Raw genomic sequence first — 21,119 nt, 5'->3', positions numbered from 1 at the left:
CACAAGAACGGAAAAAAACGTGGATTGATAAACAGCCAGTAAATAGCGAACAGGCCATAAAAAATTTGCCGGTTATAATGGAAACATTCCGTCAAAGCGAATCCACTCCATTGGCTAATAATATATCGGCTAAAGGTCCGGATAGGAAGCCGCCTGGGTCCGAACTCGGACCGCGGTCCGCCATTTAGTGACCCCTGGTCTAGGCAGTTTACTGACTATTGTTGTTGCCTCAGCATGAACACACTTTATGAGGTGAGATTTTCCTGTGCCTGCGCCACCAGTGACAAAGTAAAAGAAAGGGTCAGGATTTAGTAGGGATGGGCGATAAATCGATAAAAATAACTATCGAAGTAATGACTTCCCTCGATAAAGATATTGTAACATGAATTCATTTTCAATAATATTGATAATGTCGATAGAGGATAATTAGGAACAACAGTCTATTTAATTTCTGTGATGCAGCAGGAAGTTCCGGAGAAATGGTAGCATACGCTCACTAAAATATACTGAGCACCTCGAGTGGAGTAGCTAATGTGAACCGCGGAAAATTTGTCTTATTGCCAAAAACAGTGGCAGCGATAGCCATGGCTAGGGAGCAACTTCCAATGAAGAAATTATTGATGAAAAGGGTTTGTCTTCCTCAGTTATTTGGAAGTTGTTTGGCTTTTTGAAATCCGACAAAGAGCAGAGCAATGTTCGGTGCAAATTGGTTTAGTAGACAAACAGGTGGCTACCAAGTCTGGTAATACGACAAACTGCAAATGTGGACTTCTTGTTGACCTCAACCTTCGGGTAACAAACGTTTTAACAAATCTCTGCTTACAAAGGTGTTGGTAGATCTGTCAAAGTCAATTTTTTTAAAGTATTATATAAAGACACGTAGGAAAATCCCAAATCAAAAACAACGAATCTGAAGCAGACGCCATGTTGTCAACATCTCCAAGGCAACCGCTTGCTAGGTCCGTAAATCGTTTGCGGACCTCTGGAGAGGACTGGACCAATAAGAGCGGCGTATTGGTCCAATTATAATACTAATATATAAGAAACCTTTTTTACCACCTGAAACAAAGTCACTCGCTGGAACATGCAGAAAGTGTGAGTTTGCGCCAAGGTATTGATAGGTAGGCTATTTATAAAAAGCAAGGTTTTAAAAAGCTTAAGTTACTTGACCCCAGGTACGTGCTCCCTGGGTGCAAACATTTCTCTCACACCGCTCTGCCTAAACTTTATGCCGAGTGTAGGGAAAAAGTTGAGGAGGAGACTTATTTAGCTACTACTACAGATCTGTGGTCTGTCGTTTAATTATCGTTTTATCGAATGTAAATATAAATATCTATGTCGATAATTTTTTACCCATATCGCCCAGCCCTAGGATTTAGGCCACGCACACGGTTAACGCACCACTCACGAAGCAAGTAGAATGTGCCAGCTTGTGTCCGGTTTCAATACATTTTGCGAACAAAATCTGGGCACGTTTGTGGGGCTTTTAGAGTAAATGCAATCCCCCCAGTTTGCTTCTCACGTGTAAACTCCGGAACATCATCTTGTTCATTCTCGTGAAGTGGTTCTGCTTGTTTTTGTTCTTCTATACATTCCAACTTCTCCAACTCAGCTTCCGGGGCGAAGGTATTCCAAGCATCTTCCACAGGGCCATTCTGCATGTATTCGTTTAAGACTTGTTCCACTATCTTACTGTGTTGTTCAAACTTCTGTTGGTTTATTTGAACAATTGCAGTCACTGGGCATATCTCGTGTGTTCCTGGTAATCTCTCATGGGCACTCCTGGTGGGTGGAGAACATTTCCGTTTTCAGCGATGACTCTGACCGATGGGGGAGGTAGAGTTTGAGCAATCTTCCGTAGAAGTTCTCAGGGTCCTTTTTTTCTGAAAAGCGAGCATATCTGATGACTGCAGGCTTCCCTCTGGTGCGTTTCTGGATCATTCCCATGTTGTTTAATAGGCTGACACGCTTGCCGTCTTCTGTTTCCTTGCCGTAGACAATCCTGTAATGTGATGCAAAGTCTGCTAGACACATGTTTTCAAACTCTGGCGTTTCAGGTCTGGCTCTGTATTTGTCGCGCATACCCGTCATCCACACATTCTCACTTTTTTCTTGTTTCTTCTGCAATGCGCAAAGTGGGAGACTCATTTTCAGTGCGTTGTCACTCGTTCGTAGAAATAAAACCTCACGTGAGCAAGACTTTATTTTCAGGCTGCACGTACGGGCCACAGACACCTGGGCGCTGACCTCCCTGTGTTTGGAATAAGCCTGAACAACACCTTTCATTTCATCTCGTTCTGTCTGATTTTCTGGGCTCATGTCTTTGACTATCGTTTTGAGATAGTCACTCATCTCACGCTCTGGCTTGGATATGTAGGAGAGCATGTACATGATGCAACCATACTGATCAAGAATGTACTGGATGTCCATGTTTGCGTTCCACGCCATTAGCAAATTTGGATTGTAGTTGTTCACCCAGCAGTCCTTGACATCACGCTTCATTAAAATGACGCTTGCAGAGGTCAACAACTCAACATACGTGTCGTACTCATCAAATGTCATATTACACTGCACCAATAGCTGTGACATGTCTTCAACCTGTGCTTTTGGGTTGTTTAGCAAGTCCCAGACCGGTTTCAGTTTGTTCTTGGCTGCTTGTGGTGCCATTGCATGTTCTTGGGGTGGTCCTTCCTCTACTTGTGGCATAGGGTAAGTTACGCACGTTTATTTTATAGGTGGTTTTGGAAATCCAAATCTGCATACTTTGTTACCTATCCTGCATGAGTTGGAATGACTTCTGCTGTGCATTTGAATGTCTGTGACATATCTGTGAAGTAAGGGTTGTTTGTCTTCATCAGGTAGCTGGCATGAAATGTAGCGATCCACAAAGTCACATACCTTGTCATCCCGGTCTTCTCCGACGATAGGAGCTCTTGCTACCCAACAGAGACAATGTATATGGGGGCTTCCTCTCGCCTGAAATTCTACCCAGTAAAAGTCATCAATAACTTCACAGATTGGCTGCGCAGGACCCAACAGCAACTGTCTCATCAGAGCATCAACCCTCTTGTCAAACATGCGCATGGTGGTTACAGGGTTACTTCTGAGAAAGTCACATTTCTCAGCCTAGTCTAAGCTCATAAAAATCCACCTGTCGACCTTGTTGTGCTTTGATGGCTGTGATTACTTCTGACCATCTGAATTCTGCAGCAAAGAAGGTCAGGAAGAAAGTTGGCTTACTTAATTGTCTGACCATGGCGAGCAAATCCTTCAGAGTTCTATCCCAGTAAGCTGGAGTCCCTCTCAGTGGTTGCATGAATCTTGTAGCATCTCTGTTTTCACCAACCTCTCAATCTCACATTTGTCCTGGAGCAACTTGTTGGATATTTTCCGTCCGTCCTTGGTTTTGGATTTTCCTTAACTGAATTGACATGCTGCTTTTTTCCGTGACGAACTGCGCAAAAAACGGATAGCTTTGGTCTCTTGCAAAACGAGTGTCAACACAGAAAAGGCTTGCATTAAAATACATGCTCGGGGATAGTTTGACTTGTCTTGTCTCGTCTAATGTATTCTTTCCAGTAGGGAACTGAACAGGGAAAGCCATTTCCTCAAGCCTTGGGACTTGGGTAAAGCTAACAGGCGTGTTTCCTTGTGCTGGGGCGATGCTGAAAATCCCATCCCCGTAGGTCAGTGTTTCTTCTCCAAGGTAAGGTGGTTGTAAACAACTGTCCAAGCCAACTCCAGGTCTTAGTGCAGCTTTCTCAGTCTCTGCATTGGGAGGTTGTTGGTCGTGGTCTTCCTATTGCTCATAAGAAGGCTGTAAAGCTGCAGGTTTTACCTCTGATAGATCAGCAGTTTCTATGCGATTAAGTGTGTCCATCATTTCAGTTTCATCATTGCAATAAAGGTTCATCCAATCATCATCATCATCCGTTTTCTCATCAGCTCTGATTGTAATGTGTCTGTAGTCAGGGTGTGTCAATGAGCTTTGAGAGTCCCGCTACTACATTTCTCATGTTTACAGTGTGAAACAGCTGGTGGCCTGTATAAACCAGACGTCTTTTCAGCTTCACTCTGTATAACTGGGTTGTGCTGCATGGTCTTGGTAAAGTATTTACCTCGGATGGCACACATACCACAGCGCCATGTATAGCTGCTTGTCGACCTTTAGGAAGTGTGACAATCTTGGCAAATGGCAGTATTTTGGCCAAAAGTTGTCTTTCCAGCACGTTCAAATCACAGAGCTCTGGGGGAATGGGCTCCAGCTCCAGGTTTTTAGCCAAAGCGATGGATGATTTGTTTCCTGCCTTCAAATGGGAATGACAGCTGTGACAAATCCACTATTTTTCCTTTCTTCTGGTACAGGGCATTGTTCAGGACCTTGACATTGATCGTCCCACACATGGACATATTGCCCTTTCAAACAGAGAGCAACAATGTGTGGATTCTTCTTGTAATTGCTGCGATTGCAACACTTATGCACACAAAAGTTGGGCCAGCTTTAATGCATTCCTTGAAAGTTGATATAGCTGTCTGCATTAGGCTGTTGTCCACTGGTTGATTGTATTCACGTGTAGAATGAGTAGATTGTCTGTATTTCCTACTTACTTTCAAGGCACAGCACATCTTATGGGCCATCTTAAATTGTGCTTCACTTTGAAACTTGCTTTTCATGTAACTGATGCATTGTTGCAAATTACGTTTTATGAAAGCAGGATCATTGTGGTACCTGCACAATGTTTCTTTTTGCTTTCTCTTGAAGGCAGGGTCATTTTGATACCTGTGGCACAACGTTTCTTTTTGCTTTCTCCTGAAAGCAGGATCATGATAATACTTGAGGCGCAAATGTTCTTTTTTTAAATTTAAGTGCTGTTTTCTGAAGGCAGGATCATTTTGGTACTTTCGGCGCAAAGTTTCTTTTTGCTTTTCTCTGAAATCTGCATCTGTTTTGTATCTGCTGGTGTTGTGTGCACCATGCATTATTTGGTTTCTTTGTCTTCTCTTTTCTCTTTGTCACTGTTGTACACTTAACTTGGGTAATGCCTAAAGGCCGATTTATACTTTTGCGTCTCCGTTAACGGACAGACGCACGCACGGAGTCGGACGGAGTTGGACGGATTGGTTGAATTTATACTACTCCGACTCCATGTCCAGTATCTTGTCCAGATCAGCCTTCCTCGGGTCATCAACCTCATTGTGGTATGCCAAAAACGTCAGAGCTTTACTTTACATAGCCAACACGACCCTGATGAGTCGATGACTGGACTGATATCTGACTTTGTAGAATCCATTGTTCTTGAATATTGTCATTTTCAGAAGTGGCAATCACATTTCCATTGTGCTGTTGAAGCTGAGCTGTGCATGAGGATAACACCACAGGTTGACTCCACACTTGTCCACATTCACCATCGCTTCTGTGTGGCTCTGTACTCTGTAAGCGTGGATCTGAAAGGTCCAAATTTAGACCAGCACAGCTTTGCAGCCTGAGATTTATTTCCCTTATGCGGCATGACTGTATAGACACTGATGAAATTCTGATTCTGTGTAATTGTTATGTTGGACCAACTGGCTACTGGGGTGTGGACCCAAATGCACGACTCCACTGAAGGTCAAGTTGACTGTTTTATTGAATTGAGGTGAAGGAGAGCGAAGGAGATCCGGTGGGGCAGGCAGGTGTGGCAGGCAGGCTGATGAACCGGAGGATGTGGTCTGTAGCAGGCAGAGAGGAAACAAGGTTTTAGGATGGACTAGATATAGTACCATATACAAGGAGCCGATACTACCTTCTGGACGAAGCGTTGAACTGGCGATGAGTGACAGGAAAACCGGGGTTGAAATACTGTGGTGCTGATGAGGGGATGGGTTGCAGGTGTGTCAATTACACAGGAGGAATGGAGTATGGCATGAAACCTGGAGCCGGCACATGGGTAAAACAGAAATCCCGGCCCGGATTAGGCCGGGGGTAAAACAGAAATCCCGGCCCGGATTAGGCCGGGGACATAACAGTAATGGTAATTACCAACCTGTAACCTTCGTCTGGGATGAAAAAGTGGAGTAGAATCTAAAGATCTTTATACAGAGTAAATAAGATGGTTTACATACCTCAAATGCTGGCTACTGTAGCCTGTACTTATTATTACCAACCTTTAACCAGAAGCAGTCCAAACTGTAGATAAAAGAACCTTGGAGATGTGGGCACAGATCTGGAACGACTAGAAAATAAAAACATAATTTAAGTGTTATTGGACAGTAATTTATGATTACATTATACCTTGAAGTATATACTGCATTTTATGAGGGTTTAAGTTAATTACATAACACGGTATAAGCTTATATAATTATTAATACTCATGTGATTCTACAATAAGTAACATTTTGAACACAATTATAGTATGTTTATTAAGTCCGAATTTTAAGAACATTAAAAACGGATGCAGTTGTGTGTTGGTTGTGTGCATGACTTCACTTTCGTGAGGCGCTTCATTATCAGTACAGACATGAAAGGTGAAGCATTGCGTCGCGTGTGCAGAGCACAGATCAGTAACAATTCGAAATAAATAAGCAGACCAAAAAATTCAATTGGAAAGTCACAAGAATGTTTTATGACCAGGTATACTGAAAAAAATATTATAAGCTTACATTTAAGATGGCCAAGCAAGCTAAAGATGTAAATAGCTTAGAATTCAGAAGCATACATAAAAAAGTAGTATACACATTATGCACAATTTCACTAGCCTAGCATAAAGAGGCATGCTTAACACGACGGCCAGAATTCTTCCTGTAGCATAGGCTATACTGTCTAGAATTGCCTGAGACCGCACTAGCAACGTTTCTTACAATGATACTCTAGTCCTTCAACCACTCAAAATATTTACAATAGAAATTCTGTGCAATCAATATTAGTTACCTAGAATCTATGAACGAAATGGTTCACTGTGATATTTTATTTTCCTTCTATTATTTTATTGAAAATACACGTATGAGAAAACTCAGTTGGCAGTTTATTGTACATTTCAAAACGGCCGTTCTAGTGATGAACACATTTTTCAAGCCAAACTATAAATGTAAATTGGCTATTGTTCTGGCTACTGTTCCTTTACTAGCTAGCTAAATATTTAAGCTTCAGAAAAAATGCTGGCTCTAAAAATAAGCGAACAATGCAAACTGTCTGAGGAAAATTAGATAAAGTTAGCTCTAGCTAACTCGAAAAATGGCTCTGTCTAGTTTCTTTCGGTTTTGCACTGTTACCGATCACAATGCTAGCTAGCGTTACCCGGTTAGCTCTACATTTTCCTGTTTGAAGCCGTTTGGACTCGTCAAGGTTTGCAATGCATTCCAAGTGATCGGATTGTGCCTCATACCGCAGTATATAACATGGCAAAGGTGAATACCCGATTCTTATTGGCGGGAGTCAGTAATCAGGTGATGATGAACACAGACTAAGTCGTTCCAGTAAAGTCTGTTCACCGTTGTAAATTATTGGGCTGGCTACATAGTTTGAGCACAAAGTCATTATAAGTTATTGGTTATATGAGCCTACTTCTTTTAACCTATTTGGAAAATGTTAGACTACTCTTCAGAATTTACTGTGTGAGTGTCACATAACCGCTCATTCCACATCCCATTCGCTATTCACCTCACCAATCAATGTACTACGTATTTAATGAGAAACAGTTGGGTTAAGGTTGAGTCAGAGGTTGGCCGTTCTGTGGATGATGAGTGGGGAGTCAGGTGGCTGAGCGGTGAGGGCATCAGGCTAGTAATCTGAAGGTTGCCAGTTCGATTCCTGGACGGGGCCATGACGTTGTATCCTTGGGCAAGGCACTTCACCCTACTTGCCTCGGGGAGAATGTCCCTGTACTTACTGTAAGTCGCTCTGGATAAGGGCGTCTGCCAAATAACTAAATGTAAATGATAAAGGTAGGATAAGAGAAATGTCTTCCCTAGCGGAAGCAACAAACCACACAAGCATAGGATTGAGAACACTTTTTAATGTGACACATTACTTATATGCACGCAAGTCTTAAATTGGCTAAATGTTATGGTATAGCCTACTTTTCCCAGACAAGTTGTCGATAAAAATACACCCATTAAGTTTGTGTTATACTGATATTTTTGTTTAAAGTAGGCCAATCTAATCACAATATCTGATTGTCCATTGTCCATGTTCAACTCCTTAGATATACTTTTCCAGACTGCCCACCTCAGCAAACCAGACATAGCAGAGGTCTCACACACAGGTACACACAATAGGACATATTTCAAAAGCATGTAACCGTGCGTTTTAACTACAGCGGCGCGCAGCGGCACGGAGCGTCGGCTTCCGATCCATTTTTTATGAAACCGGACAATGAAGCTCGCGTATGCTCCCACAATGCCCTACACGAGCGTCAACTCCCGGTTTCATTGAAAATGGATTGGAAGCCGACGCTCCGTGCCGCTGTAGTGGACACGCACGGGTACATGCTTTTGAAATATGTCCTATTGTGTGCACCTGTGTGTGAGACCTCTGCTATGTCTGGTTTGCTGAGGTGGGCAGTCTGGAAAAGTATATCTAAGGAGTTGCACTCCACCTTGGTCCTGTAAGCCCTTTTCGCTGCTTTGATGGCCTTCAGAAGGTCGTATCTGGCCTTCCTGTACTCATCAGGGTCCCCAGAATTACAGGCGACAGTGTGGGCTCTCAGCTTGGCCCTGACCGCGGCATCAACCCAGGGCTTCTGATTTGGGAAAGACCGGACAACCTTCTTGGGGACAACGTCATCAATGCAGTGCTGGATGTAGCTGGAGACAGTGTCTGAGTATTCGTTAATGTCCCCATCTGCTGCCTCCTTGAACATCAGCCAGTCAGTGGTGTCAAAGCAGTCCTGGAGGGTCGCCACACACTCGTCACTCCATAGGTGAACTGACCTCTCAACCGGTCTGACCTGTTTATCTTTTGTTCATATGCGGGGAGGAGAAGAATGGAGGTGTGATCAGCCTTCCCAAAAGCAGGGCGGGGGAGGGGATTGTAACTGCCCTTGAATGTAGTATAACAATGGTCAATGATCTGGTCTCCACGTGTGAAGAAGTCAATATGCTGATAGTACTTGGGCAGGACTTTCTTCACGTTAGCTCTGTTGAAATCACCAACAACAATGAAGGCTGCCTCTGGGTGCACATTTTCCAGACCATTGATAATCCCATACAGTTCATCCAAAGCAGCGGCCTTGTCCACCTGGGCGGGGATGTAGACTGCACTCATGACGACCGCAGTGAATTCCCGAGGCATATAGAAGGGTCTGATTTTTACAGTTAGCAGCTCAAGAACCGGAGAGCAGTGAGATGCTAATACCGCTACATCCGTAGCCCAGAGAGAGTTAACCATAACACGGACCCCTCCGCCCCTGCACTTCCCTGAATCAGCTGTTCTGTCCTGGCGGTATATGGTGAATCCCAACGGGGTAACGGTTGCGTCATAGATCTCCGGAGACAGCCAGGTCTCGACAAACGCCAGTACACAGCAGTTCCTGATGTCCCGTTGGAATTTGACACAAGCGTTAAGTTCATCCATTTTGTTGTCGATGGACTGAACGTTAGCTAGTAAGATGGTTGGAAGAGCAGGTTTGAAGCACCGTTTCCGAGTTCGAACCAGGACTCCTGCACGCCGGCCACGTTTCTTCTTTCTCCATCTTGCGGGTAAACAGAGCGGCGAAACAACAAAGGGCCAGCTGCAGTTCGAGCTCGCACTTCGAAAAGTGGAATTAAAGTTCGTAAAATCATCTTTGCCAAGTGACAACTTAATGTCCAGAAGTGTCTGCCGGTCGTACTGAATAAACGACAATTTAACATTGACAAAACATGTAACGAACACTAAAATGACAAACAAAAAGCTGGGTTTTTGCGGAGCTCTTGACGACACGGCCATCTCTTAGGCGCACCGGAAGCATCCTGTACCTTGTACAGGAACAACTTAAACCAGTCTTCAGGACCAACATTTCCCAAGCAGACAAATGCCTGAAATTGTGCTTGCTTGTTTTTGTTTGAAATATAGACTAACATATTGAACCTTTCTGCTATTTTTGAAAATGACAGTGTTTTTAGTTTGAAACAAGAAAAAGAGATAATAAGTTTCCTCATGGCTTGAATAATGTTGTTTGTGCTTAGGAATGAGCCATTTCCCAACCTCAGCACGGTATTCGAAATTACTTCCCTAGTTTTATTTTTCAGTTTAAATGTTTATGTTTACCATCAAAATAACGGTACAACACAATTTAAAAATTGATTTGTTTCAAGGTAGATGCTACAAGGTAACCAAAGAGCAAAAAAATTGCTGCTGAAAGGATTGAGGGTCTGTGAGGAGATACATTTGTGAGGCAATTTATCTAGGGGGGGAAAACATAAGCATTGATCTCTGATTGCCTGTCCCCCCAACATCTCAAATGTATTAGAGATTTAAGTCACTCTTAAATCTCTATTAGCGTTTTGGCGTCAATCTAATCGTAAACAAACCTGGTTTAATCCCCCATTTCTTTATAGCATCTAGTGTACAGAAACAGTGGTACACACACGTTTTCTTACTCTCTTCTCTCTTTGACACACACATACATGTGTAGCCAACATGGTGGAATGTTTATTGAATTAACACACTTTCCAAATGCCAGCAGGAAAACCAGCTGGGCTGTTTGGAGGTCTCTGTTTTGCACTCCCCTAAAACGGCCCTGGCAGCTTCTATGAAAAGAGCTAGTTTCAGGGCTCTCCATTAGTGTCTGTTTCTTAAAGTAAACTGGGAATACATTTACATTGGGCTAAGTCAAGTACTAGTTTGTGTGATTGGGCCTTTAATTAAGTGTTTGTGTAAGACTATGCCCCTAGATGGGCTTCTAAGATTATTGCATTGTTTGTGGTACAGTAAGTTCACAGAGATTTGGTCACGTATGCTGTAACACCCAGTGGTTGCTTGTTATTTTGGATTGGAGGATGATGGGAAGTCCTATAGAACTCTTCCCTACTCACAGATGGAAAATCTAATCTAAGTGCGGCCATCAACTCCAATAACTCACAAGGCTACACTGTGCTTCTAAGATTATTGCATTGTTTGTGGTACAGTAAATTCACAGAGATTTGGTCACGTATGCTGTAACACCCAGTGGTTGCTCGTTGTTTTGGATTGGAGGATGATGGGAAGTCCTATAGAACACTTAGATTAGATTTCCCTACTCACCATCGGTGAGTAGGGAAATCTAATCTAAGTGCGGCCAACAACTCCAATGACTCACAAGGCTACACTGGTGTGAGCCAGCCTGTATATTAATTTGTGTACGTCTCTGGTGTGCAAGACTGATGTAATTTCAGGAGAGACCAGTGAATTAAGTAAAAAATCATTTGAGATGATCGTTGATATGTGCTGATTAGTCTTGATAGAAAATCTGGCGTTTAGACTCAATGGGGAGATTTGGTATTGGCAGTGTTGGGGAAGTTACTCAGAAAAAGTAACTAGTTACAAGTTACTAGTTACTTCTGAATTGTAACTAGATTACTTTACTAGTTACTGCATTTGAAAAGTAACTTCACTACTAGTTACTTTACTTTCACAGTTCTTAGCAAATGTCTATATTTACCGCAAAGATACATGGACAAACATCATGGCCCTTTCATCCCTTTTTATTTTTCAATTTTCAATAAAGGGCATCTCTTGGCCTTTCCACATAGTACATGTAAAACAAAATGGCATATAAAAGTCAGCCATTCACTTGAACGAATATTAAGCCTGTCCACACTATCTGACCAAAGAAATATGCCTTACTTTAAAATCTCATTGAGTTGACAGCAGTTGAAAGACACCTCTTGCCTGGACATAAAGTGCATTTTACTGTAATATTTTTGTCTTTTCGAGCAACAAAGTGAAAATAATGAGTATATCGCCACTGGCTGAACCCTCCTGTCTCAATCTCATCCATTTTCCCGCTTCCCTCCATCTACGCCAACCTAGTATCATGTGATACTGGGTTGTCAATAGGTGCGTTCGACTTCATGCAGCGCAGGCGTCGTCTGCAGCCGCCTGCAGCCCGGCTGACTTAAAGCAGCCAATGGCATTCTCAGATTTAGATGCCTGCGGTGCTGCATGAAGTCAGCCCATGTCGAACGCGCCTAATGTCTACGCACCAGCAGCTACATCACTCAAATCACTCAAATCGGTCTCTGTGGCAACGGTGCCCAGACAACCGGCAAAAATGGCTTGGGTAACGCAGGAAAGCGAGTTCCTGAGGTATAGTAAATTAGTGTAGTTATAAATATTTTGAGTGTAATGCGTTACTTTACTTTGTTACCCATAATAGTAATATCGTTACTGCAATCCTTTACTTAGTAACTCGTTACCCCCAACACTGGGTATTGGATAGATGTAACCAGCTAATATGAACATCTGATATCAAGGGAAATTATGGGACAAATTATGGGACAAAAGGGAAATTATGAGTGAGCATGCGTGAGAGGATTGAAAAGCAGGATAGTATGGGAAATATACAGGCCTTAGCATGCAAAAGTATGGTCTTCCTGAATTAACTTTCGCCAGACCTTCCTTTGTAGTACTCATATCTGATTCTTGTTATTCTTGTCTCACAGCCACTCTGGGAACCCTGGACTTCAGCCTGCTGTACGATCAAGAGAACAACGCCCTACACTGCAGCATCAACAAAGCAAAGGTAAGGCAGAGCTTTCAGAGTGTGACCAAGGCACTGGTGTTAGTTGACCAGGGAGTGGTGTAAGGGATGAAACAACCCGCATATGCACAGGTCAGTGTAGGAGGGAAAAAGTGTGGGAAGAGGGCAACAAAAGGTACTCCAACAACAAGAGAAAGTAAATAAAAAATGGGAATGTTTGGAATGGGGAAAACAAATAGCAAGGACAATTGACAGGGAAGACAACTGGGTACAAACACAATGGGGGTGGCAAAAATCAATGAAACACTTGAAGATTCTGCCGGAGGCAATAGCCAGGGGTGGAAGTAACAAATTACAAATATAGCTGTTACCAGCTGCCAGGGGGGCCCTTGAAAGACTCCATAAAAATACTGTATGATGATTAATAACTATAAATATAGCTGCAAGCAGCAATGAGGTGGTCAAGCAGTCAAGTGACCCATAAAACACTTTAGAAATCCTTAAAACAGGGTTCCGAGTGCATGTAGCAAGTTTGGTGTGAATCCATCAAAGATTTGCTGAGATACGACCCAACTTCCTGTATGCTGGCTTAATTGCACATTTTGATTGGCTGTACCGGGCAAACGGTGCTGAAAATCTAAAGATCATGTGATGGCCTTTGTGAGGCTTGGTCTGAAGATAATCTCTGCCAAATTTGGTGAAGATTGTACAATATGTGTAGGATGAGTAGAGAAAAAACGTTTTTCCATAAATTCAAAATGGCGGCCGCATCAATTCGGCTATTATCACAAATGATGATGGGTCACACACAGGACGTCCCAAGATATCATGAGACAAAGGAATCACTTAATAAAGGCAATCAAATCAACAGTTATTGGCCAAAAGCATCATGCCTAGCATCAGTGGCGATTTGTCCTGGCTTAGGTTACTGAAATGAATTTGTGCAACAGGTCAGGATCCACCTGAACAATCAATTTACTTCATTAATGATAACCATTACAGTTATCTTTACCATGCGTAGACTACAAGTCGCTAGCTACTGTGGTGAACCTGGCTTGTTTTGCAGTGGTTTACACAGTCTCACTAAATAGATGATCGGAGTGTTGTGATGGGCTCAAATAAACATGCATTGCTATGTTTTACAACCGGAGGATTGATCGGAAAACTAAAAACCGTTTTGTCAGAATAAAAAAATAAAAACTATGCCTCTGATTTGTTTTGAACCTACAACCCTTTGCTTACCAGCACAACATCTCAGCCAATTCAGCCATTCCCAGGCATGGAATACACAAGGTTCAATAACTGAATAATAAAAAAAGCTGTTTCTCCAATGCATTGTCAGATTTGGTCCAAGTTCAAACAGCTGTAATTCAGTCATATTTTGTTATATCAAGGTTAAACTTTGCATGGTACTTCAGAGTCATGTCACTTTAAAGCCCATTAGGTTTGAATCATCCTTCAAAAATACATTTGATTTAGTGACACAAACATATTGAGGCAATGTGGACATTTACATAAATACACCCCTTTCAGCCATTTTGTACTGATTCAATTGCCTTAATTAAAAAATAATAATACTTCAATGATACATATCTGTACCAAATGTCAAGTCAATTAGACCTTTGGTTCAAGAGCAGAGGAATTTTGAATGTTTTCCAAAATGATCACTGTACAGGAAAATCCATCATGGCAGACCTTATGGGTCCTTGAGGCTTTTTTGTTGCTCATGACAAATTAAGCATGCACACCAAGTTTCAAAAGAATTGGAGCAATGGGGTGGAAATGCCATCACTTTGAAAATTGGACTTTTGGGCGTGGCCTGTGGCTCCCCGTATGGTCTGATGTGGCCCATATTTGGTGTGGGGGTACCCACTTGGATGTAATATCAATATGCCAAATTAGAAAATGTATGACCAGGGACTTTTTGAGATATTGGGATGCAAGGAGAAGAAAAATTATAAGAATACCAACAATAACAATAGGTTCCCTCCTACCGGAGGAACCCTAATAATAATACTAACAATAACAATAGGAGTCTCACAGCTTAGCTGCTTGGCCCCTAATAAAACTAACAATAACAATAGGTTTACTCCTTATGGAGGAATTCTAATAATAATATTACAAACAATAACAATAGATTTCCTCCTTATGGAGGAATCCTAATAATAAAACTAACAATAACAGTAGGTTTACTCCTTATGGAGGAATCCTAAAAAGAATAAAACAAATAATAACAATAGGTTCCCTCCTTACGGAGGAATCCTAATAAAACTAACAATAACAATAGGTTTCCTATAATCCTAATAATAAGGAATCCTAATAATAAAACCAACAAGAACAATAGGTTTCCTCCTCAAGGAGGAATCCTGATTAACAACATTTCATGTATGTGTGACAACCATTTGCTAAACTTGCTACAACAGGGCAGGCAACTCAAGCCATTTTTCCCTGTACTCATTCAATATAAGTCAATGGCTCATTTAGCTCCTTGTAAATCGGCTATCGGCCAATGTGAACTTTCTTGCTCGTGCCCTGTTAGTATCTGCGAGCACATTTGCAGGCAACTTTTAATGACTTAAGCAAATAAATGGGGTGCTAGTTTACCCATTTCGGATTGGTTTCAAACTTGTCAAAAATCAGGAAAAAAAAATGTATGGAAAAGCTAGTAGTATGATCCAGGTTCGAGTCCAAAAAAAATATTGGGGGGGATAGTTTTGTAAATGTTGACTGGAGTTAATAGAATAAAAACGACCGGAAGAGTCAGAAGTCAAACACGAAATGCAATACCACCTACATCCACCGGGGCCGTTGCTTCAAGCCAAGGGGCAGGGGGCTTGGTTCAACGTCCATACTTTATCTAACTTCTTCATTCAAGTCCAATGGCATTACACACAGCATACATAACATAGGCTACAGCACCCTCTGGTTGCGTGGTGTAATGAATGAACAACAGGCTATACAATATAGTTCAAGTTCAAGTTCAAGTCTTTTATTTGTCAGGTGCACAGAGCAACACAAGGTTAGACTGGGCACTGAAATTCTTAAGACAAGACAACGCAAGCACTTGGCATAACATAACATATAAGTACACAGAACAAATTTACATCTATGCTGAGCTTAGATAAGTGAACTTCCTAAATATACAGATAGCAATAAATAAACGACTATACTAACCCTAACACTAAAACTTCCTAAATTACAGATAACAATTAATAGTACGCTATACTAACCCTAATACACAAAAAAAAAAAAAAAAAAAAAAACCTGTTACAACCCTATAAACTAATCTAACCTAAATGGAGTACAGTGCAGTAGTGCAAATTTACAGATCAGTGACTTTGTCAATGACCAAACAGAAGCCTGGTGGCGAGGTACAGTAGTGCAATGTTACTGAAAGAGCAACCAGTAGCTGAAAGTGACAGTGTATAAGTGACTAGTGTGCAGTAAAAATGTCCATATCAGTGTCCATTGAGAAGCCTGATGACCCTTGGGTAGAAACTGTTGTCCAGTCTGCGTGTGCGCGATCGGATGCTGCGGTAACGCCTGCCAGAAGGCAACGGGGTAAAGAGACTGAAGGATGGGTGGGAACAGTCTCTTAGAATCCTGCTGGCTTTCCTAAGGCAACGTGTGTGGTAGGTGTCCTGTAGGGCTGGGAGCTTCCTGCCGATGATGAACTCAGCAGAACGGACCACACTTCGTAGGGCCTTGCGGTCCCGGTCTGTGCAGCTCCCATACCACACTGTGATACAACCAGTCAGAATGCTTTCTATAGTGCATCTGTAAAAGTTAGTAAGGATGACTGAGTCCATACCAAACTTCTTCAGTCTCCTCAGGAAGAAGAGGCGCTTACGGGCCGTTTTGACCACCTTGTCCGTGTGAACAGACCAGGTGAGGTCATTGCTGATGTTCACCCCGAGGAACTTGAAGCAGCTGACCTTCTCCACTTCCGATCCATTGATGAATAGGGGTGCATGCTCCTCCTCCTGCCGCCTCCTAAAGTCCACAATCATCTCCTTGGTCTTGCTGATGTTAAGAGAGAGGTTGTTGTCCTGACACCATGATGTCAGGGTGTCAACCTCCTCTCTGTAGGCTGACTCGTCACTGTCAGAGATGAGGCCCACGATGGTTGTGTCGTCAGCAAACTTAACGAGGAGGTTGGAGCTGTGCGTAGCCGCACAGTCGTGGGTGAACAAGGAGAACAGGAGAGGGCTGAGCACACAGCCCTGGGGGGTGCCTGTGTTGGTGATCAGTACAGATGAAGTGCGGTCACCGATTCTCACCACCTATAGACATATAGACCGAATACACAACATATTTCCCCTCTCTTTACAAGTAAACAAAAGTAAACAAACCTGTAAACAAAAGTACTATGCCCCATACTCATATTCACAGACACCAGGGGGGTATTCCAGGTAGCGGGTTTAGTGAAAACTTTGAGTTGTCTAACCCTGAAAAGAGGCATACTCCGAGTTCCACGTTCCAGAAAGTTAACAAAGCCTTTTGGTAAGTTTCCATGGTAACTTACTCCGTGAAACTAACCTGCTCGCTAGCAGGTTTTCCATGCCAAACTCTGCGTTCCTACCGATCCCCTCCCACTTTATGAGCCCGATAGCTTTGGCAGACACGGCATATCATTTCCTGGTTCAGCCGAGCAATCTCGAACAAAATGTAATTTGCTTAGTTAAACGCTGGGAGACGATTTTAAGATTGCGATTTGATTTGCTTTAATTCCCTGATGAATACCTAAGTTAACGTTACCGTTTCCCGTCACAATCTGTAATTTAGTTTAGCAACATTCATCAGCCCTTGGGCCTTCGTCGCTAGTGTTAGGCTACATGCCGTGGACATCCACTCAGAATTGACCAAATGCTTTTGGGCACTGAAATAAATACAAATAATTAGGTTCCTCCGGTAGGAGGGAACCTATTGTTATTGTTGGTATTCTTCTTATTAGGTTCCTCCAGTAGGAGGGAACCTATTGTTATTGTTGGTATTCTTCTTATTATTATTATTTTTCTTCTCCTTGCGCCTCAATATCTCAAAAAGTCCCTTGTCATAAATGTTCTAATTTGGCACATTGATACTACATCCAAGTGGGTACCCCCACACCAAATATGGGCCACATCGGATTATAGGGGGCGCCACAGGCCACGCCCAAAAGTCCGATTATCAAAGTGATGGCATTTCCACCTTATTGCTCCAATTCTTCTGAAACTTGGTGTGCATGCCTCATTTTTCATGAGGAACAAAAAAGCCTCAAGGACCCATAAGGTCCGCCATGATGGATTTTTTTCTGTACAGTGATAATTTGGGAAAACATTCAAAATTCCTCTTCTCTTGAACCAAAGGTCTAATTGACTTGATATTTGGTACATATTTGTATTATTGACGTGTTTAAAAATGTTACTTAAGGTAATTGAATCAAGTACAAAATGGCTGAAATGGGTGTATTTATGTATATGTCCACATTGCCTCAATATGTTTGTGTCACTAAATCAAATGTATTTTTGAAGGATGGTTCAAACCTAATAGACTTTAAGGTGACATGCCTTTGTAGTACCATGCAAAGTTTCACCTTGATATGTCAAAATATGACTGAATTACAGCTGTTTGAAATTGGACCAAATCTGACAATGCTCGCCATTGGAGAAACAACTTTTTTGATTATCTTTATTGAACTTTGTGTATTCCATGGTTTTTAATTTTTTATTCTGACAAAACGGTTTCTAGTCTTCAGATAATTCCTCCAGTGGTAAAACATAGCAATGCATGTTTATTTGAGCCCATCACAACACTCCAATCATCTGTTTAGCGAGACTGTGTAAACCACTGCAAAACAAGTCAGGTTCACCACAGTAGCTAGCTACTTGTAGTCTTCGCATGGTAGAGATAACGCTAATGGTTATCTCTAATGAAGTAAATTGATTGTTCAGGTGGATTCCTTGTCTGTTGCACAAATTCATTTCAGTAACCTAAGCCAGGACACATCCCCACTGATGCTAGGCATGGTTTGAAATTACCTTCCATGACAAGTTATGGCACTCCAAACAACCTTTTTAAAAAACTATAAGTAAGTTATTCTTTACAGCAGCAACCCAGTCATCCCGTTGTCCCATTTTCATAGGAAATGTACAAGCAGTTTCAACTTTGGCTGAATCTAACAACGCTTACCACAGGAGAAACAGCTTACTTTTTAATACAGTTACTGAACATGACACTATTCAACACTGAGAATAGCTCATTGGGCTGGGATGGTGACCTGTAAAGTATAAGGTAGTAGGTTGGAATCCAGCCATTATCTTTTGGCCTGTCATCATTTTGATTATCTGTTTAGTTCAATAGGATGACATCATTCTGAAGTCCCACAAACAATTTCACCTTGGTATGTCAAAATATGATTGAATTAGAGCAGTTTCAACGTTGGCTGAATCTAACAACGCTTACCACAGGAGAAACAGCTTACTTTTTAACACAGTAACTGAACATGACAATATTCAACACTGAGAATAGCTCAATGGGCTGGGATGGTGACCTGTAAAGTATAAAGTAGTAGGTTGGAATACAGCCATTATCCTTTGGCCTGTCATCATTTTGATTATCTGTTTAGTTCAATAGGATGACATCATTCTGAAGTCCCACAAACAATTTCACCTTGGTATGTCAAAATATGATTGAATTAGAGCAGTTTCAACGTTGGCTGAATCTAACAACGCTTACCACAGGAGAAACAGCTTACTTTTGTATAAAGTTACTGAACACGACACTACTCAACACTGATAATAGCTCAATGGGCTGGGATGGTGACCTTTAAAGTATAAAGTATTAGGTTGGAATTCAGCCATTATATTTTGGCCTGTCATAATTTGTATTATCTGTTTAGTCAAACAGGACGACATCATTCTGAAATACCCTGCACAAATTCATGCAATTTCACCTTGAAATTCCTAACCTTTGTCGCAAAGCTGACCAAAGCTAATACTCTGCCCTTTCTATTAATACAATCTCAACAGTTGGTGTGTAGCAGAGAGGATAGAGACTGACTTGTAACCTTATGCTCATGAGTTCAAATCCCCATTCAGCCTATTGTTGTTGGCCAAACATGAAGTAGTTTTGCTCTCTTGTTGTCCAACTCTCGATCTTCTACAGTGTACATGTTTATAATATTTTGCGGAGGAACCTGCATCGCTGCTTGCAGCTATATTTTAAATTGTATTTGGTCTTCTTCATTGCCTACAAATAGAAATCACAATAAGTAGCCCAGCCCATTTCAATCGGCTATTGTTCCTACAATTTACATGATTCATATGATTCCTACAATTTGCATGATGTACCATCCTGAAACTGGTGTCCAAGCAAATCTATTTCAACATTGTAGGGGGTCAATATTGGCCAAACAACCGAAAGTAATTCCCCTATGGTTTGAAGGAAGATGGGAAACTGAACAGTGTATTAACATTAACCAAATAATGCCAATAACAATGGAATTACAGTTATTTGACTATTTTGATTTTTTTGTTAAATCAGAGCAAGAATGGTCAAATTAAGCTTGAAGAATATGTATCATATTGCAAATGAATGATATCAATGAAGGTTAACTCTTATGCCTACTCTACCATGATTATTGTAAACCAGAGATAGAAAGCAAGAGTGAGGAAGAAGGAGTAGGACAAGCTAGAGCTGAGGAGAACGTCTCAGGAGATCAGTAATCCACAGAACAATGCTTCACAATTCCTTAAGAACAACTACAATCACCCCAAAATCTTGACCCTTACTTATCAACATGACTAGCAATGCTACAGTAAGTTACACAATGAGATGTGAGAGCCATCAAGTTGAGACTCCATCCAGTAACTCCATATTTTACCATATGAGAAGTGGGGGCAGGTTGATAGCCTTACAAGATCAGCCTTTATTCTTCTGCCCTATGTACAACATCTCTTGGTCAAAATATAAATTCAGAAAAGTCAACTATTAATATTCATATAGGTTATTGCTCCTACAACTAACATCACCTGTGACCATGCATCCTCTCGTAACTGGTGTTCCAGTAAATATTTTTCGAGATTAGCCTTTATTCTTCTACCCTAAGTAGGCCTACACCATCTCTTGGTCAGTTTTTGGCACTTTCTTCACGAGGTGCAGTTTGTACAACTAATTTACTTGTAACATTAGATTACATTGGCTACATTTCACTGTTCCACATGCAAAATGCACCTGCCATTAAATGAAAATTTCACTGTATACAGTATCTCCTGTTGTCAGAATGTGCAAATCGTTTTTATATTCGTTATTCTCATAATGTCAGTGTAACTGACAATTACAAAAAAAGCCTGTAAATAAAAGTAGCCTACATGGAGAGAGAACTACCAGTAGCTACCATACATAGCAATTCTCTGCATCCATTCCAGCAGTCATTAGGTCTCTTCGTCATCTTAATCATCATCATCATCCTTTGATAAAAAGCATTCTGTTGAGGGAAAA

General features: G+C 41.6%; 1 protein-coding gene across 1 annotated transcript in view; it reads left to right on the top strand.

The window, feature by feature from the left end:
- The window catches only part of doc2b (double C2-like domains, beta), a 298,538-nt gene that overhangs the window by 100,867 nt on the left and 176,552 nt on the right, over positions 1 to 21,119 (top strand). Inside the window, exon 2 of the mRNA XM_047017138.1 lies at positions 12,601 to 12,680. Within this exon, the coding sequence (XP_046873094.1) occupies positions 12,601 to 12,680 (80 nt within the window). The remainder of the gene's footprint in view (positions 1 to 12,600; positions 12,681 to 21,119) is intronic.

This window comes from Hypomesus transpacificus, unplaced genomic scaffold (genome assembly GCF_021917145.1).
Source record: "Hypomesus transpacificus isolate Combined female unplaced genomic scaffold, fHypTra1 scaffold_48, whole genome shotgun sequence".
Taxonomy (NCBI): Eukaryota; Metazoa; Chordata; class Actinopteri; order Osmeriformes; family Osmeridae; genus Hypomesus; species Hypomesus transpacificus.
The sequence above is the reverse complement of the archived record's forward strand: the minus strand, read 5'-3'. Positions and strand labels throughout refer to the sequence as shown.